Source organism: Canis lupus, chromosome 28 (genome assembly GCF_048164855.1).
Source record: "Canis lupus baileyi chromosome 28, mCanLup2.hap1, whole genome shotgun sequence".
Taxonomy (NCBI): Eukaryota; Metazoa; Chordata; class Mammalia; order Carnivora; family Canidae; genus Canis; species Canis lupus.
Genome location: NC_132865.1, coordinates 22,620,382 through 22,647,850, shown reverse-complemented (window position 1 = coordinate 22,647,850; position 27,469 = coordinate 22,620,382). Strand labels below are relative to the sequence as shown.

Below are 27,469 nucleotides of genomic sequence, written 5' to 3'. Positions count from 1 at the left end.
TTCCATTTGTGAGACAACAGAAGAACATATAACATACACCAACTGGTTTAATGTAATTTCTCTTAAAACTTCAGATTTATCTTTTTAAAACAACTATATTTTGAAGCTGTCAAATACTGCCTATCAAAAAAGAATATTTCTTTAAAAAAAGAACATTTGATTCAGAAAAAAAGTAGCCATGTAATTTGGTTACCCTCTTAAACCATTCTAAGAAGACTACCATGTTTTTTTTTAAATATTTTATTTATTTATTCATAGAGACAGAGACAGAGAGAGAGAGAGAGAGAGAGAGAGAGAGAGGGGCAGAGGCACAGGCAGAGGGAGAAGCAGGCTCCACGCAGGGAGCCCGATGTGGGACTCGATCCTGGGTCCCCAGGATCACACCCTGGGCTGAAGGCGGCGCGAAACCGCTGCGCTACCGGGGCTGCCCGACTACCATGTTTTTATCACATAATCTTCTACACAAATTTTGTGGGTTGAATAGCTAGTTCCAAGAACAGCCAAACCGAGCATATTCATGATTTCACAAAATTGTCACAAGTGAGTTAGTGAGAGAGGGAGTCACTGACACATAATATGGATCTGGAGTTTTCTTGGTAAAATTTTACTTTGAGCAATTTCCCTGATGAAACCCCCTCTGCAGTTTCAGTTACATGCAGAATTTAGGTATTTCTGCCATCAACTGTTGCATGAAGTTACTCTGAAGTGGTAGTACTAGCAATGAATTACTGTACGTATGTATATCTTGCTTTCTGCACAATGAGTAGGTTCCTGTAAGGCAGAATAAATACAATATTTATAATGGGATTCCTATTTTCAATAGCTTAAAATTTCGGAATTTCATCTGTAATCACTTAAGATTTTCTCTTTGGTCTACATCAAACATCTCTACTTAAGTAGATATGTTTGTGCATGCACCTGAATTCACTTAGGAAGCTCTTCCATTAAAACACAAACTTTTAGTAGATTTTTATTCAATGTGATTGATTACGTTCGATCTTATTTACTTCACACATTTGGATGTAGTGTATTTCTACATTTTGTAGTTTCCTTTCAGTGGGTCCCACCTTCGTAAGCCTACCATGCTGCCTGGTACATTTCTGTAAACCCTTTTGTAAGGAATCAGGAAACCACAGAATTGAGTGTAGGGCATTGCTACTCAGGACTCAAGGACATTGAATGTTTGCTCATGGTGATTTTAAAATTTTCCTTATTATTTATTTCTTACTATCTTTTAAAACAATATTTATTTATTTGAACAAGAGAGCATGAGAGCAGGGGGAAAGGGATGGAGAGGGAGAAGTAGACTCCTTGCTGAGCTAGGGGCTTGATTCCATGATGCTGAGACCATGACCTGAGCCAAAATCAAGAGTCGGAAGGCTTAGCCAACTGAGCTACTCAGGTGCCCCATCATTACTATTTTTTAAATTTTAAACCAGATCTAGTGAAATAGTAGGTTAAAACACTGATTTCTGCCAAATATAGAATCTTTACTTCCTTATTCTTTCCAACTTAAGAGAAAAATGCTGAAAGGCACAAATTGCTGGATTATGTACTTATTTCTAAGATAGATAAATAAGATGAAAAAGATATGATGAGAAAAAAATGAGAGGGGGAGAGGGATCACTTACTATGGTATGTACTTTTTCATAAGTGATCTTAAAGCACAGGGTTTATTTTTATTTTATTTTTAAAGATTTTATTTATTTATTCATGAGAGACACACACAGAGATAGAGAGGCAGAGACACAGAGGCAGAGACACAGGCTCCCTGCATGGAGCCTGACGTGGGACTCGATCCCAGGTCTCCAGGATCATGCCCTGGACTGAAGGCGGCGCTAAACCGCTGAGCCACCAGGGCTGCCCAAAGCACAGAGTTTAAGTATACAAACATTACTGGTAAAATGCTAAGGTCACAGATGCACATTAAATGGAAGATGACACACTAGAACTCTGTTTTCGACGAGGAGTTAGGGCTTTTTTTCTGCCAAAATTCGGACAAATTGCCAAGCTGAGTTACAAGGCACACCCTGCTGCCCCCATCCATCATGGGCATCATGGTCCCTTCCTGGTGAACCCAGGCCTCCTAACCCAGTGCACCCTGCCAGGACATACAGCATCCATGAAAGGAGGACCGAAAGACCAGGAGAAGTGTCTCCCTCCTCCACTGAGTTCTTAATAAGTGCTTTGTCCTCACCAATATAACAAAAAACCAGAACGCACTTGAGGAAATGTGATTTTGTGTGAAGAACTCTGGGAGCAGCACAGCAGAGTGATGGCCAGGATGTGCCTCCAATTAAACTCCAGTGCGGACAATTAATAACTGAACACTCACAAGCCAGTCATTTCACCAGCTTCTGCCTCCCCATCCGTAGCTTGAGTCCTAATGCTTACCTCCCAGGAATGTTGAGGGTCAAGACACTGCAAAGAAGGAACATGTCAAAGACCAGGTGCTCAGTAAGGGCTGCTATTATTACTGACATAGGACTTTGAAGTCTTGGGTTTAGTTCTAGCTGTCTTATTAGCTGTCAGTCTAGCTTTCCTGTGACCTCAGACAAATCACTTCATTTCTTTTGGCCTTCTAGAAACAGAGGGGCAGTCTTCAGTGGTCATGATCTGGAAGGAGGGCTTGGGATCCCACTGTTACTTCTATCAGGAATTCAGCTGCTCTCACAAATTTCATTTCATTCTTATTTCCAGATTTTCCTTATGATTCAGAGATTTCTTTTGATATGAAATAGTACCTTATTATGTAGTCATATATATATATATATAGAGAGAGAGAGAGAGAGAGAGAGAGAGAGAAAGAGAGAGAGAAGCCTTACGATCAGAGAAGATGACCTCTTTCCCTTTCCTTTCTCCTATTTTTATGAAATTATCTCCTATTTATCTCATTCTTCTGTCCTTCAGATTCCATTAAATTTTCCTTTAGATGGCAACATTTTCTGGGCCAGACGATGCAAATATGTATGAACACAAAAAAGTCAACAGGTCCAAGCTTCCTGAGGTGAACTTCAGTATCACTGTTTCAGAGAAAGCTCCCAGTAGAAGCAGTAACATAGCAAAATCAACTTCAAGAGAAATACCACATAGAGATGCTTACCTTCATGATGATGCCTCTTAGCATAGGACACAGATTCCCCTTCGTGCTGTGCATGGAACTTCTGAATGCACCTTCTCACCAGGTCCTCCCAGCCTGGTTTCATGGCTGCCCTCATGGTGCTAGTATCCAGTGAAGTGATCTTGCCTATTAAATAACAGCAAGCATTACACCTACATACTGATCTATTATTTATGGCAATGATTAACATTTTAAAAGATAAAAATTTATTTATTTAGAATAGGTAGCGCAAGTACATGGGCCAAAAGGGTAGACAGTAAAAATAACTGTCCTTCCCTCTCTCTCCTGCATCTCCTCGACACTTCTGCCCCAGTCCCAGTCACTATTCCCAGCTTCTTCCTAGTCTTCTGAATGGAGTCCTTGCATTACAAATATGGAGAGTCTCAAATGATTTCTTCAGTCTTCTATGGAAAGAAAATTTACCTTGGAGATCTTGGCGAGTAGTAAAACTTTCTGAGGAGGGAAGAACTGGTCTTTCCTTCATGGGAACTCTTCTTGCCACGCAAATCAAGCAGGACTGCAAATCTTTAATCACATACATTTATGATTATCGTATTAGGTTTTTGCAGTGATTCAAACAAACTCAAATGTATTTATGACAACGCGACTTTGTATATCAATGAGGGAGGGAATGACAAAACACTCTGTATCTGCTTCTCACTGGCTTCATTCTCTCCCCACCTGAGTGGGGAGCAGCTGGAGAACAGGGTAGGTGTGCTGTGTGGTATGAGCTGGGGCAGGTCAGATGCACTGCTGAAGCCACACAACACATGCTGCGAGGGTACACCCACCATACTAGCTTAATAATCTGAAACTACCTCCTTAGTGATCGATGGAAGAGCACGTAATCCCTTCTTATTCCCTTCTTATTCACCGGCTGATAGTAACAACCAGCTTAATTCAACATTAAGTACCCAAATGAGGAAAACTAAAATCTGATACTCTGCTTTGTCAAGGTTTGTTTCTTGAGTTTTTGGTTTGCCACATACAGGAAAACTAGATACACCTTCTACCCAACTATGTAACTACTCCTAGAATGGCAATATGCAATTTAAAACAAAGAATATAAACTGAGTCTAGATTGGAATTTAGAGAACAAATCCTGGAAAGTGTAGCATGTGCCAGAGCAGCTGCATTACAGTTTAGAAGCTCAGCCTTGGCTAGTTTCTCATATAGCCAATGCTAAGCATTTATTTCTTACCACTTCAATTGTTTTATTCATCTGTGTTCACTTCTAGAGAACAGGGAAATGTTTTATTTATCTTTGTAACATGCAGAGCATGTTGTGTAGCTCTTTCAATTTCAAAAATGCTGGGAAAAAGGTTAAAAAATCATTTTCCTATCTTATGTCACTGATTTATGATTATTCATCTTTAAATCTGGGAAGAATTTCTTTAAATATATCCAGTAATGTATCCCGAATATAAATGTAATCCTTACTCTCAACATAATAAAAGCTAAATTTCTGAGCACTTATTATGAGATAAACATCTTTTTAGCTGCTTTAGAGGCTACCAATTCAATCATTCCTTGTGACAACTCTACCATGCAGGTACTAGTGTTATCTCCATTCACCACAGGAGAAAATCAAAACATCAAGTTTAAGTAAGCTGCCCAACACCATACAAAACTGGTGAAGCCAGGATTCGAACCTGAGCATACCATGGCTCAGAAACCCTACTCTCATGCCATACTGTATTAACATCTAGAACCAGACTTTAAATGTACAAAAGTGTTTAAATATACAGCACAAAATCGAGTCTCTTTTTTATACCACTTTAGAACAGTTTCCTAGATAGGTGAATTAGCAGTACTTGGTCTGTTACATAAAAAGAAAAAAAAAATCCCTCAACATTACATACCTATATAAAAACTTAATTTTGAAAAATTATGATATCTATGAGAACTCTATTACTTTTCAGTGAACTTTAATTACAAATTACATATATGTGTGTGTATATATAGAATATACATAATTAAATACATATATAATATATATAATTAAATATATATATATATATATATATATATAAATTAACTACAGATCTTCCTCAACTCACAATGGGGTTATATCCTGATAAATCCATTTTAAGATGAAAATACCGTAAGTTGAAAATGCATTTAATGCATCTAACCTACCAAACATCATAACTTAGCCTAACCTATCTTAAATGTGCTCAAACGCACTAGTCTACATAAAGCCTATGTTTAATAAAGTGTTGGCCATCTCATATAATTTATTAAATACTATACTGAGAGTGAACAACAGGATGGATGCATGGGTACAGAACGGTTTTAAGCGAACCGGCTGTTTGTCCTTGTGATCGCATGGCTGACTGGGAGCTGTGGCTCACTGTCTGCTGCCCAGCATCCTGAGAGAGTATTATTATAGGCTTATTGCTAGCCTGGGAAAAGATCCAGATACAAAACCTTGAAGTATGGTATTCACTGACTGTGTATGGCTTTTGCACATCAAAAAAAGTAAGTCAAACCATTGTAAGTCAGTGATATTCTGGTGTATCCCCCCCTGCCGCCCCATTCTGGAGTATTTAATGCCAATCATGGTTCAGGCATATTGACTTGATCCTTACTACATTGTGATACTGGTATTGTTGACATCACTTGGTAAGAGAATAAACTGACACTCAGAGAGGTAAAAAAAACTTGCACAAAGCCACAAAGTTGGTAAGTGGCTGAATTAAGAGCTGGTTTGTCTGATGATAAAACCCATGAGGCTTCCATTCACCAGTGCTCCTCTGCCCTCTCTCCTCTGCTATGCATGCATTCTGCATGCACTGCCTCGTACGAGAGAGTGACAGCAGCATGGAATGGCTCGCTTGGAGAGCACAGGAGCGGATGCTACATCAGCATCTCATTAAGGGGAAGGGCCTAAGAATTTAAGAGTTTAAAATCCTCTCCATTCCACACTCCCATCTCCATTCTCTCTTAAGTATCATTCTATTACACCATATTCTGGACCCTGCATCCATGGATAAACTATATGGAATCCATTAACTCCTGCAAAGTATATGAGAAATATTGTTTGTACTTGCGCATTTTTCTAGGTCTAAGACCAGTAGCTCGCAGTGGACATTTGGAAGAGCCTAGGATCCCTGGAAAGCTTAACCACGGACAGAGCTTTAGGAGGGTAGCCACTAGTCATATATGGCTATGTAAATGTAAACCTAATAAAATAGAAAATTTGATCCCCCAATTGCATTATTGACATTTCAAGTGCTCAAGCAGCCATGTGCAGCCAGTGGAGACTGCAACAGACATTGATGATACATAATACTACCATCAATGCAGAATATTCTATAGATAGTGATGTTTTAAAGACTTAAAAATTGAATTTATCAAAAAACTTAAGTGGGTTAAAAAGAATGAAGAAACTGGGAAGCCCCATGGCTCAGTGGTTTAGCGCTACCTTCAGCCCAGGGTGAGATCCTAGAGACCTGGGATCAAGTCCCACATCGGGCTCTCTGCATGGAGCCTGCTTCTCCCTCTGCTTGTGTCTCTGCCTCTCTCTCTCTCTGTCTCTCATGAATAAATAAATAAAATCTTAAAAAAAGAAAAAAGAATGAAGAAACTACTTCTAAAGTTTTGTGTGGCCACTCATTTTAGATAATAAAGTATGAAAAAAGCAGTGCAAGAATAAATATGTAGATATATAAAATATCCCACAGATTTGGCCTTACCTTCTCCTTCTTCTTTGATGGACTTTGGTTGAGAGACGGCAAAGCACTGCATAGTTTCATATTTTTGATGTGCTTCCTGGTTATCATGACCTTCCTCTTCCGAGTCAGGTAATGGTTTTACCAGCATCCGACAATTGAAGGTATGGCTATTCCGTCTAGGAGGTTCGCCAGACCAGGATCCCCCATTCACTGAACGAGGCAAAAGCAATCTGACAATTATAAAGGAACTAACCTTGGACTTGCTGCTACCAAATTAACAAAACGAAGCAAATGTTTTAACAATTTCAGAAAATGCTTGGGATTTTCCAAAAAATTTTCATACTTCTTACTCTTCATTCTGACTCCTTCAAGTTCAGGCCTTGCTTATTTATTACTAGAACGCAGTTCTTCTTCATTTTTGGGTTTTCCTTACTCTGGTTTCTTGGAAATTTGGTTCAACCTACTTGTATTCCAGCTTCAGAAGTGTTGCCCCCTGCCTAAAAATCTCTAACTGGCACCAACTGCAGCATGCATTAAGTTAGAGATATGAAGGCCATCTGAACTGATAAATGGCATCTCAGTAGCCAGCCTCATCGTACCCATCTAACCAGATCTCTTGTGTCTGCCAGCACGAGCCTCCCCAGCCATCCCCACTAGCACACCTGTGCTCCTGCTACTTTGTCTCAGGTGTCCAGCTGCCTCTATTTCTCTCACCCAAAAGTATCCTGCTCTAAGGCTGAGATCCCCACACTGCCTCCTCTCACAGATTGTTCTTTTGTAGAAATTTTAGTGTGCATCTTTAACTTGGCTGTTGCTGAATTACTCTATTGTAGCTTTTTCTTTTGTTTCGTGTATATTTCTCCGTAAGATTAAAAAATCCTAGGGACACCTGGGTGGCTCAGTGGTTGAGTGTCTGCCTTTGGCTCAGGGTGTAATCCTGGAGTTCCAGGATTGAGTCCCACATCGGGCTCCCTGCAGGGAGCTTGCTTCTCCCTCTGCCTATGTTTCTGCCTCTTTCATGAATAAACAAATAAAATCTTGAAAAACAAGACTAAAAAACCCTTGTGGATGCACTGCTAATGTCACTTCTTTTTTATCAAGTGAAAGACTACTTTACATGTCTTCTACTTTAGTGTCAATACTTAGAAATGTATGTATTAGCTGAAGAAAGATAATGACATGGAGGAAAGACACTGTTTTTTTTTTGGGGGGGGGATGTGTTAGAGAAACCAAGAGAAATGAAAGAATGACTGATTTTGAGAATTGAAGGGTGTTTACAGATCACCAGATCAACTTTCTCATTCTACAGATGAGAAAACTGATGAGAAAGATATTCGGCTACTGAAAGAGCTGGAATCAGAACCAAACCTAACCCTCATTTTGGTTGTCTTTTCTTTACTGTTCTTTATGTTTTATCTAAAAAATATTACAACCAGTAGGACAATGAAAGAGGGGATCAAAAAAAGGGCCAGTGATAAGCAAACATATTCTCAAAACTCACTAGTTGGAAAACACTTAAAAGGGCACCTCAGTGTTCTGGTGAATGCAGTGCTAATAAACCCATAGCCACTGGGTTGCAAAGGAATAAAGACAAAAACACAGCCCAGAAAGAAAAAAGGAAACATCAAGTTAACTGTAAGAAACTGTTTTAGAATTACAGAAGGAACCATAGCTAGCTTTATATGTCTGTGCAGACATTTGGGAAGTTTATTCCACCATCAGTATTCTTAAAAGCTGATTTACATAATGGCTACTACACCGAGAAATCAAAGAAGAAAGAAAAAAAGAGTTCTTATTAGCTTAGGTTAATAAGTAATTTTAAAATATAGAAAAAGTATGATATAAAGTAAGGAAAAGAGCTCTTTAGACAACTGAATTAATAATAGTGAATTAATAAGTATAGGTCCTTTGAGGAAGTCATAAAATTAGTGAAGAGATTTGAAATATTAGTTACTTGAAATAAGAAATCCCATTTTCTTGTTCATTTACTAGAGAATATAATAAAAGAATCTCACATGAGTATTCATGCTTTGTATTACTGTTGCAGTCCCTTTGAAAAAAGGGTTAGTCTATCAAGGCAAAGCTAACCATAAAAGGGCCTTCTATTTACTGTGGTAACAATAAGACCAACTAATTCAAACCATTTGATAAAAAAGAACAGAAATACTTGCTAACTCAGGACTTGACCTTATTCTGTACTAAAATATGCACTTCCTTTTATCTGTGAAGATGTTCTTAGCGTCATCAGTCTAAGTGAGAATATTAAAAAAAGAACCACTTAGTAAGTGGGAACGGCCACAGTCTAGGGCAGCGACTAAGGTGGGTGCACACTGTGAACCGCCCACTTTAAAATATGGCCCTTGATAATCAGGTACACCTTTGGACAGCATCTTCAAAACGAGATGAAGTCAGGAATGTGAGAACAGGGAGAGTGGGTAAGGAGGCAGTGTCTGATGGCGACACCCACAGAGCCACCCAAGGGCCTGGGAAATAAAAGAGCCCATTCAGGGCTCCTAGGCTGAGAGCATTTGAACCTCTAAATGCTACTTGTTCCCTAACATTTTTAGAACTCCCTATGCACCCACATGCATACTCTCTTCATAAGTAGGACTCAAAATTTTGGGGTTTTTTGGGAAGTTAAATCTCAAACTTTTTTTTTTTTTAATTTTTCTTTTTTTTTAATTTTTTTTATTTATGATAGTCACAGAGAGAGAGAGAGAGGCGCAGAGACACAGGCAGAGGGAGAAGCAGGCTCCATGCACCAGGAGCCCGATGTGGGACTCGATCCCGGGTCTCCAGGATCACGCCCTGGGCCAAAGGCAGGTGCCAAACCGCTGCGCCACCCAGGGATCCCAAATCTCAAACTTATCATGACCATGACTTCTTAGGGTCAGAGAGAAAAAGTACAAAACTGAGTGAGCTGGCACTGCTCCAACAACGACACAAGGCCCAGGAAGACAGTTGCCACAGGATACTATCTCTCTGAATTATCTTCATGTACTTTAAATATAGGATCAAAATGATCATTCCAGGACACCTGGGTGGCTCAGTGGTTGAGTGTCTGCCGTCGGCTCAGGGCATGATTGAGGGATCCTGGAATCAAGTCCCACATCAGGCTCCCTGCAGGGAACCTGCTTCTTCCTCTATGTTTCTGCCTCTCTTTGTCTCTCATGAATAAATAAATAAAATCTTTAAAAAAAAAAACAACCCTGATCATTCCTTCAAGATCACTGTCTGCAGATGGCCTCTTCTCCATGACTTTGAATACTTCATAAAAGTGTCTCTAAAGAACTACCTAGTTACTCCTATCCCCTATAGCCAGTCCTCTGTGACCCCTTCCGACCAAGAACAGGCAGGCATGGGGGGCAGCGGAGGCATCCGGCAGACCATCGTTTACCTATGGACTTTGGCAGCAGGTTTTTGACGAATTCCGTGTGGTCCCCAACGTGCAGGATGCCATACACGCTTTTGTTCATCAGCTCCTCTTGGTTGTATCTTAGGTACTGGGTCACATTCTCTGAAACGAACACAACGTTGCCTTCCAGGTTCACCACGAAGAAGAACCCATCTAGGGCCTGAGGGAAGAGGCACAAACTGTGAGGAAGGGTGCAACCGAAAATGGCACACAGTGGGTATGGAGGGATGGCCCCTGTGAGGGAGATGTGTCACTCACACGTGGACAGAAGAGAGAGTGCTCTGTCGCCACTCTTCTAATTTTGGGGAACAATGGGCACATTTCCTTACGGTGCAACTATTCCATCTTAGTAGGTGGGAGAGGGCCAAGATCAGGGTTTCTTGGTTGCAAACTAAATGACAAACACTTACTCTGTTATTTTATCAGGAGATGACTACTGCCAACTAAGTACAGGCATTTATCTGTATTTTCCAAATTATATTGATGGATTCCACCTTGCCAAGAATGTTTATGTTCCCAACCCAATACAAAGTAACTATGTTGTAAAGTTTCTCAGGTAATACAAGGGGACGAGAGGGTCACTGATAATTTTCCTCCAGTTGAAGGACAAAAAACAAAACAAACAACAAACCCCAAGCTTTGCTACCCTGAAAGCTGCCAGAGTTTAAAAGGAAAGAAGGGCTGGTGTTCTCAAACGTCAATCTTTTATTGTTTGGGGAAGGGGTCTGGGACGTATCTTTCTCATATGGCAATGGGGATCGCAGGCTGAGACGTGACCAGCACTGTCTTAAAACTGGAAGGGGGGGATCCCTGGGTGGCTCAGCGGTTTGACGCCTGCCTTTGGCCTGGGGCATCATCCTGAAGCCCCGGGATCGAGTCCCACATCGGGCTCCTGGCATGGAGCCTGCTTCTCCTTCCGCCTGTGTCTCTGCCTCTCTCCCTCTCTTTCTATGTCTATCATGAATAAATAAATAAAATATTAAAAAAAAAACTGGAAGGGGACTTGAGGCCTTGTTTTTTGATAGTGAGAACTGGAAAGTTAAATAGTCGTGCCCTCCTATATTGTTTGTTCTCTGGGTCATCATGATGCAGATCCCTAACCACCTGGATAATGTTTTCCCCACAATGTGGCTTGGCCTCACTCCTCGTTGCTGTCATTCCAATCTAGATTAGGGAAGGACAGAAAGACTCCAGGATCACGTCAGGGAATAAAGATATGACAATAACTATGAGCATGTTTACTATGCCTTAAACATACTGTGTCATCTGAAAATTTACAACTCTGAAAGTTATATTTTATCTTCTCCAATTAACAGAGAAGGAAGAAATTCAGGCTTAAAGAGGTGAAGTGATTTGCATAAGCTTTTGGAACTCAGTCAGGGGCAGAGCTGGACTCTGAATCCAGGGGGACCCAGACTCAAAAGCTCATGCTTGTGATTATTCTGCAGCAGGATGTTCTACTTCAATATTTACCCCGATCTGATCCTATCACGTTCACCGTGGTGATGTAAAAGTTGAGTACAGGGAGTTTCTCTTAGTGATTCTTCCTTTCCCTTTTTGATCCGTGTTTGTCAGAATCCTGATTTATGGCCTAGGTGAGTGATCAGAACTAGGAAAGGCTTGATGTTGATCAGGAAAACCTGGAAACAAGGCCACCTGGTCTACCCAGTTTATGCCATTGGGTTTCCCCATGCTATGGATTTGCTACTATCTTTAAGGAGAATGTTACATGTACATGTTGATAGAACAACATGTATGGATGGGGCATAGTTTGCTTTTCCTTGGGTTATTGTTTAACAGGCTCCTATTTTGTGAGCTTTCTTTGAATATATTCCATCTTTAATTCTATTTCCATCACAAAACTAAGTGCTCTCTTAAATTAGAAATGACCATAAGGCACCAGTAAAAAGCTCTTAAAAAAAAAATAACACCATTCAGTTTTAAGTTTTTCTTAAATATTTTGTCACGTTTTACCAATGGTATAAACAATAAGCAGGGCAAAGCAAGACTGTATGGAAATGGACTTCCATATTAGGTTGACATCAACCCCTGAAAACCTTGTGTAAGTGCATGTGAGTGTATCTCTGCGAAGGGAGAAAGGAGGTAAGTCAGTTGACTGGTTATGTGCCACAAGTCCTTTCAAACTAAGTGCTTTAGATATACATTCCCAGGGATTTTCATAAGTATATTACCTATAGTTTCCTTTTCAAAGTGCAAAGAGCTTCCCACTACTTTGTACTACAATTGAAAGATTGATTTGTAGCAAAGTTATGACTGAAAGGTGAAAGTGTTTCATCTTATAAGACTGTTTTTTTAAAGCACACTATGATACTGCTGATGAAAAAAGCTGACATTTGGTTTTGTTGCCTAGCAACCACTATGCTATGATGTAAGCATGAGTGTGCATCTATGCCTAGGAACAGCTCAACGAGAACAAGTTTTCCCTATTTAAATTATTCCACATAAACAGGGATAAAGACTAAATTCAAACCTTAAAGTCACTAGATTCAAGCATTAGCTCTCTAACATATTTAACACTAAAGTCCTGCCACATAAGTACTCGCTCAAATCTGAATACAAAGAATTCTCAGAAGACTATTTTGAAACAGTAAAAACATTGGTTTGATTTTATGAGAGAAGGCCCACTGATATTCTGCGATCTGATTTTTATAATCAATGAACTTGTTCTCAGAGGGCTTAGATCACAGTCTTGTGGTTACTCCAAATATTTCTTTTTAGAAGCCTCACAAATTTTTTCAGGATTTCTGATTATAGGACTTTCAGATTGCACCCTACGGTAATCTTCCCCCATATAAGGAACTGATGCAGATACTTGGGAATTTCCTAATAATCTAATAAACTAGATTATAATTTTCAAATCAGTTTTGTTTATAATTCAAAAAATTTTTACAAGAACATATCTCTTTCATCTAATTCTAAATAGTCTACCTTGTTTGAGTTTTCTTATCTGTTTCTAAGAACTAAGCAGGAAGTAGCACTCTAGCTTTCCTTATTGACTCTGGAAAATCAGGTTAAATGTGTCTTTGCTTTTTCCCTGAAAATTGTACTTGGATATCAAGCTACTGACTTAAGAGAAATAAGCAAAGGACAACACAGGGTCATTTAGAGTCTTTTGACTAGTAGGTCCATCTCCAGAAATTCTGTTATTTCTAAATACAAAGATTGGGTCAGACGATTTTTAATTTTTTCTGTGTGCCTCCTTCACCTTCCAAGTGTCTGATAAATTTTCACAAAATGAGATTTTCTAAAAATAAAAATCATCACATGCACCAACTGAAAAAAAGGGGCAATCGCTGGTTATCTTTGCTTTAAAAATCCTAATTTCTCATATATGTGCAGCTATTACCACAAGATAAAAGTGATTCTACATGGCAATGCTGCCCAGCTTCCGGCCATGCAGTGCTTTTCAATCTCATCGTATCATCAGCAGAGTAAATTATCCTGAGAACTGACATAATTTATGTCTCAGGGCTCCTCTGCTTCTTGTTATATATTCACCGACATTTTTTTCCCTCATCTTCCCATAGCCTACATCTTTAATTTTAATTTTGGAATAGGTACAGCAAAGCACTTGGTGTTTAACACTGTACTAGTTAATAAAATAGGAAAGCTAGACTTCACAAATTCTCAACAGTAGTCTGGTGATAAACCTTCCCAGAGTTTAATAAAGAACAGGGAGTTAAGACCAACCACTACACTTGTGATGCTTAACAGTTCTGCCTGTTATTTCAGTTTTCATCTTTGTGAGATAAACTAGTTTGAAGCAGCATAAATAAAAAGCACAAACCTTCATCTGGTCCTTGAATTTTAACCTGCCTATATAGGCATATGGATATGGCACATATAAAACCTAAAAATTGGGGGAACATTTCAAATGAAAATTATAACATGGAATTTAATAGGACTTGTGAACATGGTTTTCCAAAATGAATGCTGTCTGGTAATCTGGTTCATGTAAGTATCTATTGATACTTTGAAATGTGTATGTGCTGAAATCAGGAGCTAGATGAATGCATATTAGTGAGCTCCAGAGGTCAGCAGTACTTCAAACCTTAAGAGTAAAAATTAAGTGTAGACGGTCCTTAAATTACATTCACCTGAAAATTAACCATAACAATGTGAAGACCAACAACAGTGCAAGGTACATAACCAAAATGAGGGTATGGTACCTCAAGCATCATAGGCCCCAGGGCATCCTTGTCGATGACACCCTGCCCTGTAGATGACACATCTGACTTCTGCACTTCATCTATGTTGGCGGCGGCTGCTTTCTCTGCAACAAACATAAGTGTGAATTAAATGGCAGTGCTTTTTCAAGGACAGAATGACACAGAAACATTTTTATTGTGATGATTCTTAAAATCTCCAGTGGAATCAGACAGGGGCTATAAAAGAGTTAGAACACATTCTCACTGCCATTGGATGGGAGACACTTGCTGGAAGCAGCAACCAGAACATTAACTTTTCACCTCCAGAACCTGTGGCTCAGATCTCCTTTTCAGGCAGTTGATAAAATGACTTTAGTGGTTTCGTGCTAGTCCCCGACAAGCATTTTTTTTTTCTAGATTACAAAACTGCTATATGCTATGGCACAATTAGGCTCTACTCAGGAGACTCCCCAAACTAGGATAACAAGAGGTCTGTCGTTCAGAATTCAGTAGCATATCTCTGATTAGAGATACATTTGTACATACTTGGAGAAGGAAATAAAAAGGAGTCCCAACCTCCTATGGCTGCCCCCATGTGACAAGCTCTAACAACTGCCTTATGGACTCTTGTACTGCTCCACCTCGTGTCACACTCGCATCTAAGTAGCCTAAAAGATGTGATCCCTATCTTGTAGAAGGTGCTTAACGATTTAAGGCAGACAGAAGAGGCACCCTATCAGGCACCCAAAGGAGTTCAATGGCTGCCCTTTTATCTAGTCCAGAGATGCACAACACCTGCTCCCGGATTACAACAAGCGAGGCAGCATTCAGGCCTGGAGGGCCTGGGAAAACACTCCATCCATCATGATTAATTCTCAGAGAACAAATAGATGCGCAGTTGTCAATATATATGCAAAGTCGTTATTTCCAGAACACCAAAAAAAGTTTAAAGCATAACAGGTACATATCGTCAGCTTGCTAGAAAACAACACAAAAACAATGTGCCAATTATTTGTACCTGAATAAATTATATCTTTATTTACACTGCATGTTATCACTGTAATTAAATGCAAATAAAGAAAACTGTAAATCGATTTAGTACTCAGGATCAACCTGCTTTCATGACTTTGGTAAATTTCTCTGTAGTTGCTTCTTCTTCTTCTTCTTTTTTTTTTTTTTTGTGGTAGTAAAGATTTTATAGGGTATTCTTTTTTTTTTTTAATTTTTTTTATTTATTTATTTATGATAGTCACAGAGAGAGAGAGAGAGAGGCAGAGACATAGGCAGAGGGAGAAGCAGGCTCCATGCACCGGGAGCCCGACGTGGGATTCGATCCCGGGTCTCCAGGATCGCGCCCTGGGCCAAAGGCAGGAGCCAAACCGCTGCGCCACCCAGGGATCCCTTTATAGGGTATTCTTAAAATCTGAAAAGCTTAAGTGGTACCTGAGAACCTAGAACATAACTAGGAATTATTCAGGTTCTCCAAATCTTGCCACTGCCAGGATGAAGTGCTTCCACATGGATATTTATCAGTGCAATGGAGAAGATGAACTGTGTGAATTCAAGTCTAAGTTCAGCCACTTAGAAGTATGAGTCAGGGGAAGTCATTCCAACTTTTTAAGGCTTTAGTACCTGCCTTCTGTACATCATGGATTCCGACAGGAGTAAATGGGATGATATATAAAACATCTTCTAAAAACTATGAAGTAGTTTACAAATATAACTTACTGCTAGCATATTTTGTTAGTTCTTCCTGAGTTCCAAATGTAGTAACTTCTTCACAGAGTTTATCATAAGCAGACTGTATCTGCTTTTCCAATTACTATATTCCTGGTTCACCTCCTTAGATCTAAATAATTGTGATCCCTTATTAAGAGAGGCAGGACTTGGGGCGCCTGGGTGGTTCAGTTGGTTGGGCATCTGACTTTTGATTTCAGCTTGGGCTGTGATCTCAGGTTGTGAGATCGAGCCTGACTTCGTGCTGGGCTGCTTGCTCAGCTCAAAGTCTGCTTGAGATTCTCTCTCTCTCTGCCCCTCTCCCTCCCCATCATTTATTTTAAAATGAGAGAATGAGTGGGGATGGGGGGTGGGGAGAGGACTTATCTGGTAGCCTTTATAAACTCAATAATGTGAGGATCTCTCAGTCTTCCTTTTGTTTTTTTTTCTTACTGTCTTCCCTAGCTCTTGTTAAGTACTTTACCTCTTGGCTCTACCTGCAGACTTGGTGTCAGCCCAATTCCTCAGCCTCAATGGGGGAGGAAGTACCTCAGGCTCTCCAGATAATTACGGCAGATGACCTTCCTCCCCCCAGTCCACCCCATTTTTCTAGAATCTTTTTCACCGCTAAACATATCCCAAGTAAATGCACACTGGGCATATACTGTTTTTTCTTTGCTGGTTCACTCTGTAAAGCTGCAGATTTCTCCTCAGTTTCCACTCCCTTTCCTACCCACCAGTCCAGGAACAGGACTGACCCTGTCACCTGCTGCTTCATCTAATTTAGCAGCCCGCTTCTGTGGAGATACCAGCAGGCTTCAGGTCTAAGGATCCTGAGTTTCATTAATACTAAATCTTAAAACTCATAAAATAGACATTATATATTTATGTAGTCCTACTGTATTCTAATTCATTTCTTGTCTTTGGTGTTGGGACAGTGTGAGAGCAATGTGCTAACAGCCTGCAGAAAGAGTAATTTGCAGCCTTTGCTCTGCCTCCTGACTCTTTGCAGGAGCATCATGCTCCCCTCAGGAACATCTTTTGGCAGCAGCATTCTCAAATTGGAATGGTGTACATGAGCAGACAACCTCCCTAGAGAGGATCTATCAGAATTTGAAGACTAAAAAGGCTTTCTTTGCATGACATTCTGATACATCTTCCTGGGAAAGTATGCTGTCCTCCCCACTCTCTGCAGTGAGAATCACAGTCCAGGAAATGGTACGTGATCCCCATCAGAAGGGAAGTTTCATGAAGGGGGCACTGTGTCTGTATCTGTAATGGGCACTGTCCCGTATTTCAGAACGGGTTTTCACTAAGTATTCAGTGGCTGACAGACTAGATCCTGACCTCAGGCACTTATTCCCAGATGTGTAGGAGGTAAGGAGAGGTGGGTGTAGGTGGAAAAAGAACAAAGTTCCTCCTTTAGGCCTAACAGCCCTCCAGGGTGCAGGGGGAGGAATGGGACAGGTAGGCGGGGGCAGAAATACAGGGAAGAGGTTTCCTGAGAAAATAAAACAAATCATCTTGTCTTGCCTTCCTCAGTAAGTTTCAGGGCATCTAACATTCTCTTGGGTCCCCAGTTCTCTTATTCTTCCACTGTTGAAACTGGTGGCTTTGTTCTTTTAAAGAATGAATTGATTAATTCAGATTTATGTTGGGGGAAAGTGAGACATGAGGCACAAGCTACAATTCACAGGCAATTCTGTACTACTGCTGACCGCTAGAAGACAGCAGGCTATGTGATATAGGAGACTCTGCTACCACAACAGTCAGAAATTCTGGGTTTTGGTGGGGTCTATGATAATGCCAGTTATAGGGCATAATAAATACATAATACAAAAAAATCGTTCAGATTTTTTAAAAAATAAATTTATTTTTTATTGGTGTTCAATTTACCAACATACAGAATAACACCCAGTGCTCATCCCGTCAAGTGCCCCCCTCAGTGCCCGTACCCATTCACTCCCACCCCCCACCCGCCTCCCCTAGTTCGTCTGTGATAATCAGTTTCCAAGCCTTTTAAAGACAAGCAATATACCTTGTGAGATGTTTACACTCTGAGGGCCTGATCATCCTTCTGTAGACCCAAATGTCCCTAAATTCATCCATTAATATTTTGTGGACTTTAAAAAACAACGTACGAAAACCCAATCTTGCAGGTCCTTAAACACTGATAAACTTTCATGCTGGGGTGTCCTAAGTATTCTAGCAACATGCTCAGACACTGAATTTTGAATTCTTATCAGAAAATATGTAGAATGAGGATCATAACTACATTGCATTTTATTCTAAAAATCTACAGATCAGATGAAATTTAGGATAAGGGCCCCAAATTTAAAGTAGGAGATGGGGATCCCTGGGTGGCGCAGCGGTTTGGCGCCTGCCTTTGGCCCAGGGCACGATCCTGGAGACCCGGGATCGAATCCCACATCGGGCTCCCGGTGCATGGAGCCTGCTTCTCCCTCTGCCTGTGTCTCTGCCTCTCTCTCTCTCTCTGTGACTATCATAACTAAATTTAAAAAAAATTAAAAAAAATAAAGTAGGAGATAATTTAGATCTGGCAAAACGTGTGTTTGGATAAAAATAATTATCACCTTGAAAAATTATTTGTATTGCTCAGACATGCCATTTCCCCCCTCTTTATCATATTCAACTGATAAATCTTTCAAAGGAGAAAAGCAGCTAACAGGAAGTCACAGAGAGTGAGTGGCCACCAGGAGGAAATCAACCAGTACCAATGGATCTGTTCAGCAGTCTATCTGTGTTGCAAGTGGAGTGAATAATCCTTGTCAGCTGAGAGATTAAATCTAGCTGGGAGGGCAAAACAATTACAATCGAACTAAATGAGAGCAATTTAGGGATAATTGCAAGGAACTAACTTTAAGTTCAAAGAAGAGATAAAAATCGTTGGACGTAGCTGAAAATATTTCAGTACGTTGTAACTGAGTTGGTCTCGGCAGGATAAGCAAGTGGATGGCAAAAGCAAGAACCTAAGAAGGAAACCAGCGGGAATGGACATGTGGCATTTGGCCCCGAGGAAATGTCAGCTTGGCCTCTGAAAACTAATGCAAAGGCTAAGAAACATTGGCAAAATTTTGTCTAAGCTGGAATTCTAGGAATCCCTGACTAAAAATGAAAACAATACAAATTTTACAAGATCGACTTGAAATTATATTAGTAGAATGTGTGCTTTGAAAGAAAACTCTAAATGAATCTATCGATTATCTGCAAGAGAATGTTGCAATATTTACACAATACTATTCACATAACTAAGAGCCTGGGAAATTTCACTATTTATAGAATAAATATGTAAGAGACAAAGGGTAAAGAATTTAGAGATTTTCACTCCTGTCCTCACTAAATGTTTGTATTATATGCATTTCCAACTGATTTGTCATCTAGTATTCAATCCTGTATTGAGTTCGTGCTTTCATTTCTCAATATTAAAGAGAATAAAATCAATAATATGAAATGATAGAAAACACTCAGAAGTACGGCTTTACCAATGTAATTGAAATCTAAATTAAACTGGCTGTTGAATTTATGTTTTGGGGTCCTTTCCATGAGGTAATTACTACTTCTGTTCAATGTTCAGCTGAGCCCTGCAATTAAATAGGAGGAAGGAAAGGACTCCAGTGAGAGATACATTATTACGATAACCGGACATATACTGGTATCCTGATGGAGACTTTCAGTAATTAGTATGCTATTTTTAAGGGCAGGATATAAATAAGCTTAAATCCTTAGATATATTTATACCTCTGTAAGTACAGCATTACTATACTAAAACACACTATTTAATATTTTTAAATTAGGCAGTTTTCTCAGCGGTCACAAATTATATTTACTTTTCTATATTTTGCATCCATTAACCACAAAAATATACTCTGTTACAAAAATATCCTTCAGTAAATTCGAGAGCAGAAAGATGTCCCAGAGTTTCATATGGTCAAAACCTTATGAAATCTCATTATTATAGATGGAACTCTTAAATCAGAAAAAGAGATGATAAAATTTAATTTTCAAAGCCTACAAAAAGATTTCTCCTTCATGCCGTGACTTCTGTTTCTTTCTGCTGCACTTTCGGCATTAAAGTTATTCTTTTTTAGATAAAGAATACGACCCAAGAGAATAACAATGAAAATAATAACTCGATCTCCTTCTTCCTCACTCCCCTAAAAGAGAAAAATATCATAAAACAGATAGGATCTTTTTCATAGCACAGTTTTACAAATGCAAAATCCTGATGAGAGACTGTCCAGAGACAGTCTTTCTCTGAGTGTTCCTTCCCTCCTGGGTGGCTGCTCCGAGAGCAATCCCATCCGGTTCCTTCCTCCATTTGCCTGCACTCCAGAAATCCAATACCAATTAATTAGATTTCCAGTTTCAAAGCAAAGAACAAAACCCCATCTCTTCAGGGACTGTATTAAGATGAGTCATACCACAAACTGGGGGAAAATCATTAATATTATATTCCATATGCTTTTCTTTACAAGTAATTATTGTTCATGTTTTCTCTTAAAAGGAAAAGTGAATAGGGAAGCATTTGATCTCTAGAAAGGTAAGTGATTTTAAAATGCAGGTTTTTTTTTTTTGAAGCAACTGGATTAAATTGCTCTTTATCACTGGTATCTACAGACATAAATTTGAAAGTAAAATTTAAGTTTCTGGTGAGAACAGCAACAAATCAGAAGCTGTGATTCTGGCAAAAAATGTATTTATCTTAAAAAAACTGCAATTAGCTATTTTTAAATTACAGGGTGGTATTTTTAAAAAGATCTTTACATGTTCTTTTAAAACATCACATTGATTTTTGGTAACTTAATCTTATAACATTAGGAGTCATGTCTACCTTGTTTATTTATTTGTATATTCTCAGCTGAACTGAGAATATACATTCCAAGGTTTTTTCCCAGAAATCACTGCCAGAACAGAGTGCTATCTCCTCACAGGGATGGAGGTCCTGGCTCAAGGGACAGCCACATAATTGTTGTAACTCCAGCAGCAGTGGCAATGACCACTGATGAAGTCTTAGAACCCTAAATGCTGTTTAACATCTGCCCTTTAGGGGGACAGGGTGATGTGGCCATTATGGAAGAGACTGACACTCTTTGTCTGAAGAGACTGTGGAAAATTTGTGGAAATTAGTCTATCTTTAAAAAGTCAGAATTCAAACAAGTATTAATTATTCATTCTGTAAAAAGACGTCAGCTGAAAGATAACTCATGGTAGGTCTTCACACAGATATAGAAAAAAACTTAGTGCCACCTGAGGTTTAGATACCTCTGACATGTGAAGCCAAGTAGGAGTTTAAAAGTTATTTTTATGTTTGGTCAAGCATGAGGTTAGTTGCTTTTAACTGAAGCGGTGTTATTTAAAGTATTAGAATCTTTGACTAAAATGGAACCTGATACTTTAGGCCGGTTTTATAATGAATTCTACTGCTTCAAAAATGAGTAAAATCACTCACCCAGAAACTATCAATTTTTCAGTAGACTGATGTCAAACACAAGTCTAATCACCTCCACAACAAATTTTCAGACTCTAGTGGAGTAGGTCCACAATTTTCATCTTTCCTTGCACTTAGGAGCTGGATGAATTCAGGTAAAGGGACTGTCAAACCTAGCAGTAGCAAGACGCATGTGGAGCCGAGTCACTGAAATAGTGACAGGCAATTTCTGGCCCAGCGCTATAGATTAAATATTACAGGAAAAGTTATGTAGCATCTCAAAGGTTCTAGAAGGTAAAACCAGAGAATTATGCATCTGCACCAACTAAAATTAGAAAAGCTGCCATATGGCTCTGTGAAGCCAGCAGCACATTCTTATTCATTAGGAAGCATTCTGCTAACATAAAAACACAAGGCCCTTCCTGTGCTCTCCAAATGTGTTTATCTTTTCAACATTAATGCACTATATATCATCAAGCTGGTGAAATCTCCTGCCGTGCATATTAAAACCGCGCAGCTGCACTTTCTTTAGTAGTGGGAGGGACCTAAGCCCCAAGTTGCCTCCCTCTTTCTGACACTGAGATTCTTGTTAACACATCATGGTTTCCCTTCAGTGGGAAGAAACAGCAACATTCACCAATCTCAAGGCTATCTCCACCCAGCAACCCCCACCCCCACCCCCACCCCCCACGCTCTGCTTCAGAGAAGGCGACATGCTTGGTTTTGTCTTCATCAATGGCGCGGGCACAACTACTTAAATAGAACTGACAATCATGCCACAAGTTTGGAATGTAAAGGCTCTACTTTTAAAATTAATGTACTACGCTTATCCAGACAGAAGACAGTAAAGAGAATAGACTCCAGATAGTAACTGGCTAGAAAAGGCTTTATCTCTCCTTATCACTGAATCTACTATTACCAATGTAGAATTCTATTTAGTACCCCACTTCACCTGTTACCTAGCAATATGGAATGCACTTTTAGATAAAATAGGCCATGGACAGTCTTTTGTAGTTAAGCTACATGAGTAAATGACAATTTGTCCAAAATTGCTTTCTTTTACACAATCTAAATACGCCTGTACTGTGTGCAACCTCAGCATTTAGTCAGAATACTTCAAGGCAGCATATCTCCAAAGACCAAACTATACAGATGTTTTATTTCTTTCAAATACATAAACTAACTTAAGCAAGGCCAACAGAGTTACATTATAGGAACATTCAATAAAGTTTCTGATAGTCTAAAACATGGAAAGGAAAGAAAAAGTTGTCTCTAAAATCCTTTAAAAGACTTTGGTCTAAGAAGTGTAAATATTTTCTCTCCCAAATCATTATCCTGTTTATTGGCATAGCTAGCATCATCACCCAATATTCCTACCTTACACCCCAGCAATTGTTATCAATCATCTCCCCAAATGCATCGTACTGTTTAAAGATTTCAAGCATTTTCTCGGACGGTTCTGTGGGCATAGATGCCCTTCTAACCGTTCTTTTTAAGACTCCATCACTGTTCCAGAAGCTCATTACAGTCAAGTGAGGTACCTTCCTCTGTGTTTCTACAATGCCCCATGCCCATTCCCATAACTGTGCACATTCACTGACCTGATGTTTTGAAATACTTGATTTGTTTACATCTTTGTTCCTTTTACTGCATTGTTGGCCCCTTGGCTACAAGAAAGGTCGTCTTATTCTAGATGCCTGGCATCTGGTGGGTGCTCAATAACATGGGTGTTAATACTGAACAGTTCTACCGCTGTTGCTGAAATTCAGTATAGCCAGGATCTAAAAATCACAAATGCCTCTTTAGAAGGATCTGTTCTGAAAAGCCTTACTGTATACTTAACATAATGGAGGTTTATTTTAAGAATCTGATTTTTGGACTCAATGTATGGGGTGGAGAAGAGATGAGAAAAAAGTCAGCCCCTATGGGGCCTCAAGTAATTCCCATGGTCAGGCCAATGGGGAAAGCATTCAGTGGTGGCTGGGAGGGGAGTCACTGAGGCTCTTTCTACATCTGAGAGAAGATGAGGGAAAACAAAAACAGACTGATTTTATTCATCTAGATTATAATCTAGGAAGTTATAACTTCCTTCATAAAAAAGAAGTAGCTTGGGCATCACAGGGGTTTTTAATCAGACTCTTGGATTTTCCCAACCACTGCTAGCTCCTAAGAAAATAAACCAACCCAGGAAGGGTCCTACAAGCCACCCATTTGCCTGTGGGCCCTGGAGAGAAGAGTGCTTCATTCAGTTTCTTGCTCCTTCCCCATGGTGGGCTGGGAGAGCCCGGCCTCTTGGGGTAAGAGCCAGGAGGCCACTTAGAAAGAAGAAGACTGAAATTCCTAGAGAGGCTGGTAAGGTTCTGTTCTCAATCAACTTTGTCCATCCAGTGGCTAACAGAAAGCTTACCACCACAGTGATGTCCAATAAAAGCACAGGGGAGAAAGGGAGAGCTGCGGAGATGAGGGAAAGGAAGGAGGGCTGTTCCTCTGCCACCCCTCATCCCTTGCTGCCGCACTTCCAACTGCTCACAGGGCTTCAACCTCAAGCCCCTGCTTCACCTCCGGGGTGGATCTCCAGGGACTAACCTGCATCCCAGGACCTGACCTTCACTGGTCCCTTGGGGGGCATTCGTCCATGCCCAGGCATCCCGTGCTCCCCACTTCCCTTTCACTGACACGCATCTTGTTCTCGGATACATTGTATGTCCTACTTGTAAGACCTGCTAGCTTTTTTCTTCTGTTTTACTCCCATCTGGCTATTTGTCCCTTCCAGTTTTCTTCTACAGACGCAGGACCTGATGCCTGGGCCTCCTAGAGAGACTGTGACAGCTAGTTGTAGAGATATCCTCCTTTCCCCTGACTGTGATTCTAACAATACCACAGGGAGGCTACAATTCCCAGTTTCATTTTGCCTACTACCATCTATCCCCAGTCCCCTCACTCACAGTCTCTGCTTGAGCAATCATGGGAGGGCCTCAGGAGCGTGTTTTTTTTAAAAGCAGGTGTTCCCAATTTAAAGCACCTAATGCAAGAAGCTGATAATAGAACATAGAATCATCCAATTTAGAGACCTAAAACATTAAATTATGCTAAATCATATCATCCTAGCAGAGAAAGCAAAGCAATGATAACAATGTGAGAACTTTGCATAAATATACATAGTAAGATGGCTCTGGCCAACCACAGAAGGCGGGGGGGGGGGGGGGGGGCGGGCAGGGAATAGAGCTGAGGGGAGGACATGCTACCAAGGGGAGGTCAGGCTTCATGAGAACTGTAAGGTGAATGCAGTGTCCATGGCAAGAGCTCTCTGTGCACAGGGACCAGGGACACAGTGCCCACTCCCAGGGTCAAGAGGCACGGGAGGGCCCAACGCTAGAGGTGGGCTCTGGAAAATCTTATCATCTGTGACCACCAAAATCCCCTGGGGGTAAAAATCTCTAGTAGCTAAAAAGGAGGTTCCTTCCAGATGAACTCTCCAGGTTAATTACTAAGACATAAACACAAAGTAAATCCTATGTGAATGTTTAGGGAAGAAAGGAAGAAACTATGAAGAGAGTAGGTCTCAAGCATTTTAGGCATTTTGAACAATCACTACAAAGTTTATCATTTCTTGTGAACCTGAAACCATCATCACTGGTGGTTTTGACAATCCTTCTATGTTTGCTTATGTTCCTCTTGGTTCAAAAAGATTGTTTTGGCTTTAGGGTTTTTTTCCCTTTCTTTCTTTCTTTCTTTCTTTCTTTCTTTCTTTCTTTCTTTCTTTCTTTCTTTCTTTCTTTCTTTCTTGTTGGCTTGCTTTAGGGTTTTTTCTCTTTCTTTCTTTCTTTTTTTTTTTTTTTTTTTTTTACTTATTAGGAACTATGCATGGAAGTGAAGCTACCTAATAGTAAAAAAAAAACAACAAGAACAACAACAACAACAAAAAATAAGAAAACAACCTAAAAACAAAACCTGAAAGAATTGTATATATTCATTCCAGAGAAAGCCAGCTTGGGACCATAACCAGGTTTACTTTCCAGGGCTTCAGGTAGAAAGGAAGGTGTAAAAGTAATAAGTGTACAATCGTGGGTATAAGAAGAACTTAACTGTCAGAAGATCTAATGTTCTCTAAAACAGAACTTTTGTGGAGAAACTACACAAAGTATCGTTTTTGTATCATACAGAAACAGGACATTAGTATATTCTAATGCTTGACATAGTTTTGATTTGAACTCACATTTTTACATACAAAAGTGCGAGTATCCCTTTCCTCCCAACTAATCTCAAACTGGTTCTGCTCTTAGAAACTTGGGCTATCCACCACGGCAGTGCAGCGATCAGGGCTGACCGCATACACAACAGGGTGCAGAGAGGGCACAGCTACTATGGATGGCTCATCTTCCGTGCTAAGGTCATTAGGGCCCTCTTACAGGCACAAACTGCCACCTCAAACTGTCTGGACCAAACGAGAAGCAAAACCTGGTAACACAAAGAGTCTGACTGGTTTCAAAGGCCAAATATATGCTGCTTCAGAATTTTTTAAAGCAAAGTTTGCCTACACAAACAAGGAGAAACTCAATTTGTATTTTTTTTACATTTTCAGTACATGTACCCAAACTCTGTCTGATCATGGGGAAGGATCACCTTATTTAGAGTAACAGATTAGGGGACGCCCAGGTGGCTCAGCGGTTGAGCGTCTGCCTTCGGCCCAGGGCGTGATCCTGGAGACCTGGGATCGAGTCCCACATCAGGCTCCCTCCATGGAGCCTGCTTCTCCCTCTGCCTTTGTCTCTGCCTCTTTCTGTGTCTCTCATGAATAAACAAATAAAATCTTAAAAAAAAAAATAGAGTAACAGATTAGGCAAGAAGAAGAATAATTTGGGAAGAATTCCAAAGTAGATCTTCCTAATTTCTAAAATATGAAGTTTCACGATAATTATCACAGTATCCGAAGTTCAAAAGACATTCTAGAAAAGAGTTCTTGTCAAATATTCATCCAATACTGTGCTTCATATTGACAACAGGAGTACATTTAAAGACTTCTTTAAAGTGATCCTTTAAATATGGCATGAAAACTCTCCAGGTTAAACAGGAATGGCAGTGAATCATCTATTTAAAACAGTAGGCAATTAAAAAGAAACAGGGGTCAGTTTCCCTCAGACACAGACATGCCTCACCGGACGTGGGAGCTGACATGAGGGCGTCAAAAACTGTGGCACCTGTTGGTTTCAAAGCCCAGCAAAAGTATAGACAAGAGCTGATCCCAATTTGCATAAGGCAGTTAAAATGAAATTTAAAAAGGCTGACATTTACAAAGACCCCTAAACTTGGTGTCCTAACTACCTTTCCTACAAGGGATTTTTTTCCTTTCTTTATATATGGTCCTATATTCTCCAGTACATTTTTTAAGTTAAGGGGGAAAATATGATACTTCCTCAGCAATTCCATAATTCTCTTGGATTTTCTAATTAAAGGCTCTCTTGGATACGAAGACTATTTAAGCAGTCAAATCGACTTGTAAGAAACTATCTTATTTAAAGTCTGACAGTTTTGTTCTTCAGTAAAAGTTATGGAAAAGATGAAGCCACAACTGAAAGACTTACAAATGAGTGCCGTGGCTAACTGATGGATAAATCAAAAAGAAAGAGGGGTTAATTTCTAGCTTCCATACAGGCCATGAAATATATAAAAATTAACTATCTAGTTATGTATAAAAAAAGACAGAATCATAATTAAGTTACTTCCTATCAACTAGTTCAAATTAGCTTAAGAGTATAGTCTTGTTTTACATATATTAGCCATGAGGTAAGTTTCCCCACCATTCTACAATCCTTCAAATAAGGACATAAAATCTTCATAAAATTAATTCTTCCTACTTTCAATTCTAATTATCCTACTTAAGCTTCCAAATGCTAGATGATTAGTATTATGCTGTCATCAAGA

General features: G+C 39.8%; 1 protein-coding gene across 11 annotated transcripts in view; it reads right to left on the bottom strand.

The window, feature by feature from the left end:
- NCOA2 (nuclear receptor coactivator 2) overlaps nucleotides 1-27,469 on the bottom strand; it is a 295,906-nt gene that overhangs the window by 49,499 nt on the left and 218,938 nt on the right. For all 11 annotated transcript variants that reach the window (XM_072804308.1, XM_072804304.1, XM_072804314.1 and 8 more), the window contains 5 exons: nucleotides 14,404-14,507; nucleotides 10,196-10,373; nucleotides 6,820-7,008; nucleotides 3,545-3,646; nucleotides 3,104-3,247 (listed from right to left, as the gene is read on the bottom strand). In XM_072804308.1, the coding sequence (XP_072660409.1) occupies nucleotides 3,104-3,247; nucleotides 3,545-3,646; nucleotides 6,820-7,008; nucleotides 10,196-10,373; nucleotides 14,404-14,507 (717 nt within the window). The remainder of the gene's footprint in view (nucleotides 1-3,103; nucleotides 3,248-3,544; nucleotides 3,647-6,819; nucleotides 7,009-10,195; nucleotides 10,374-14,403; nucleotides 14,508-27,469) is intronic.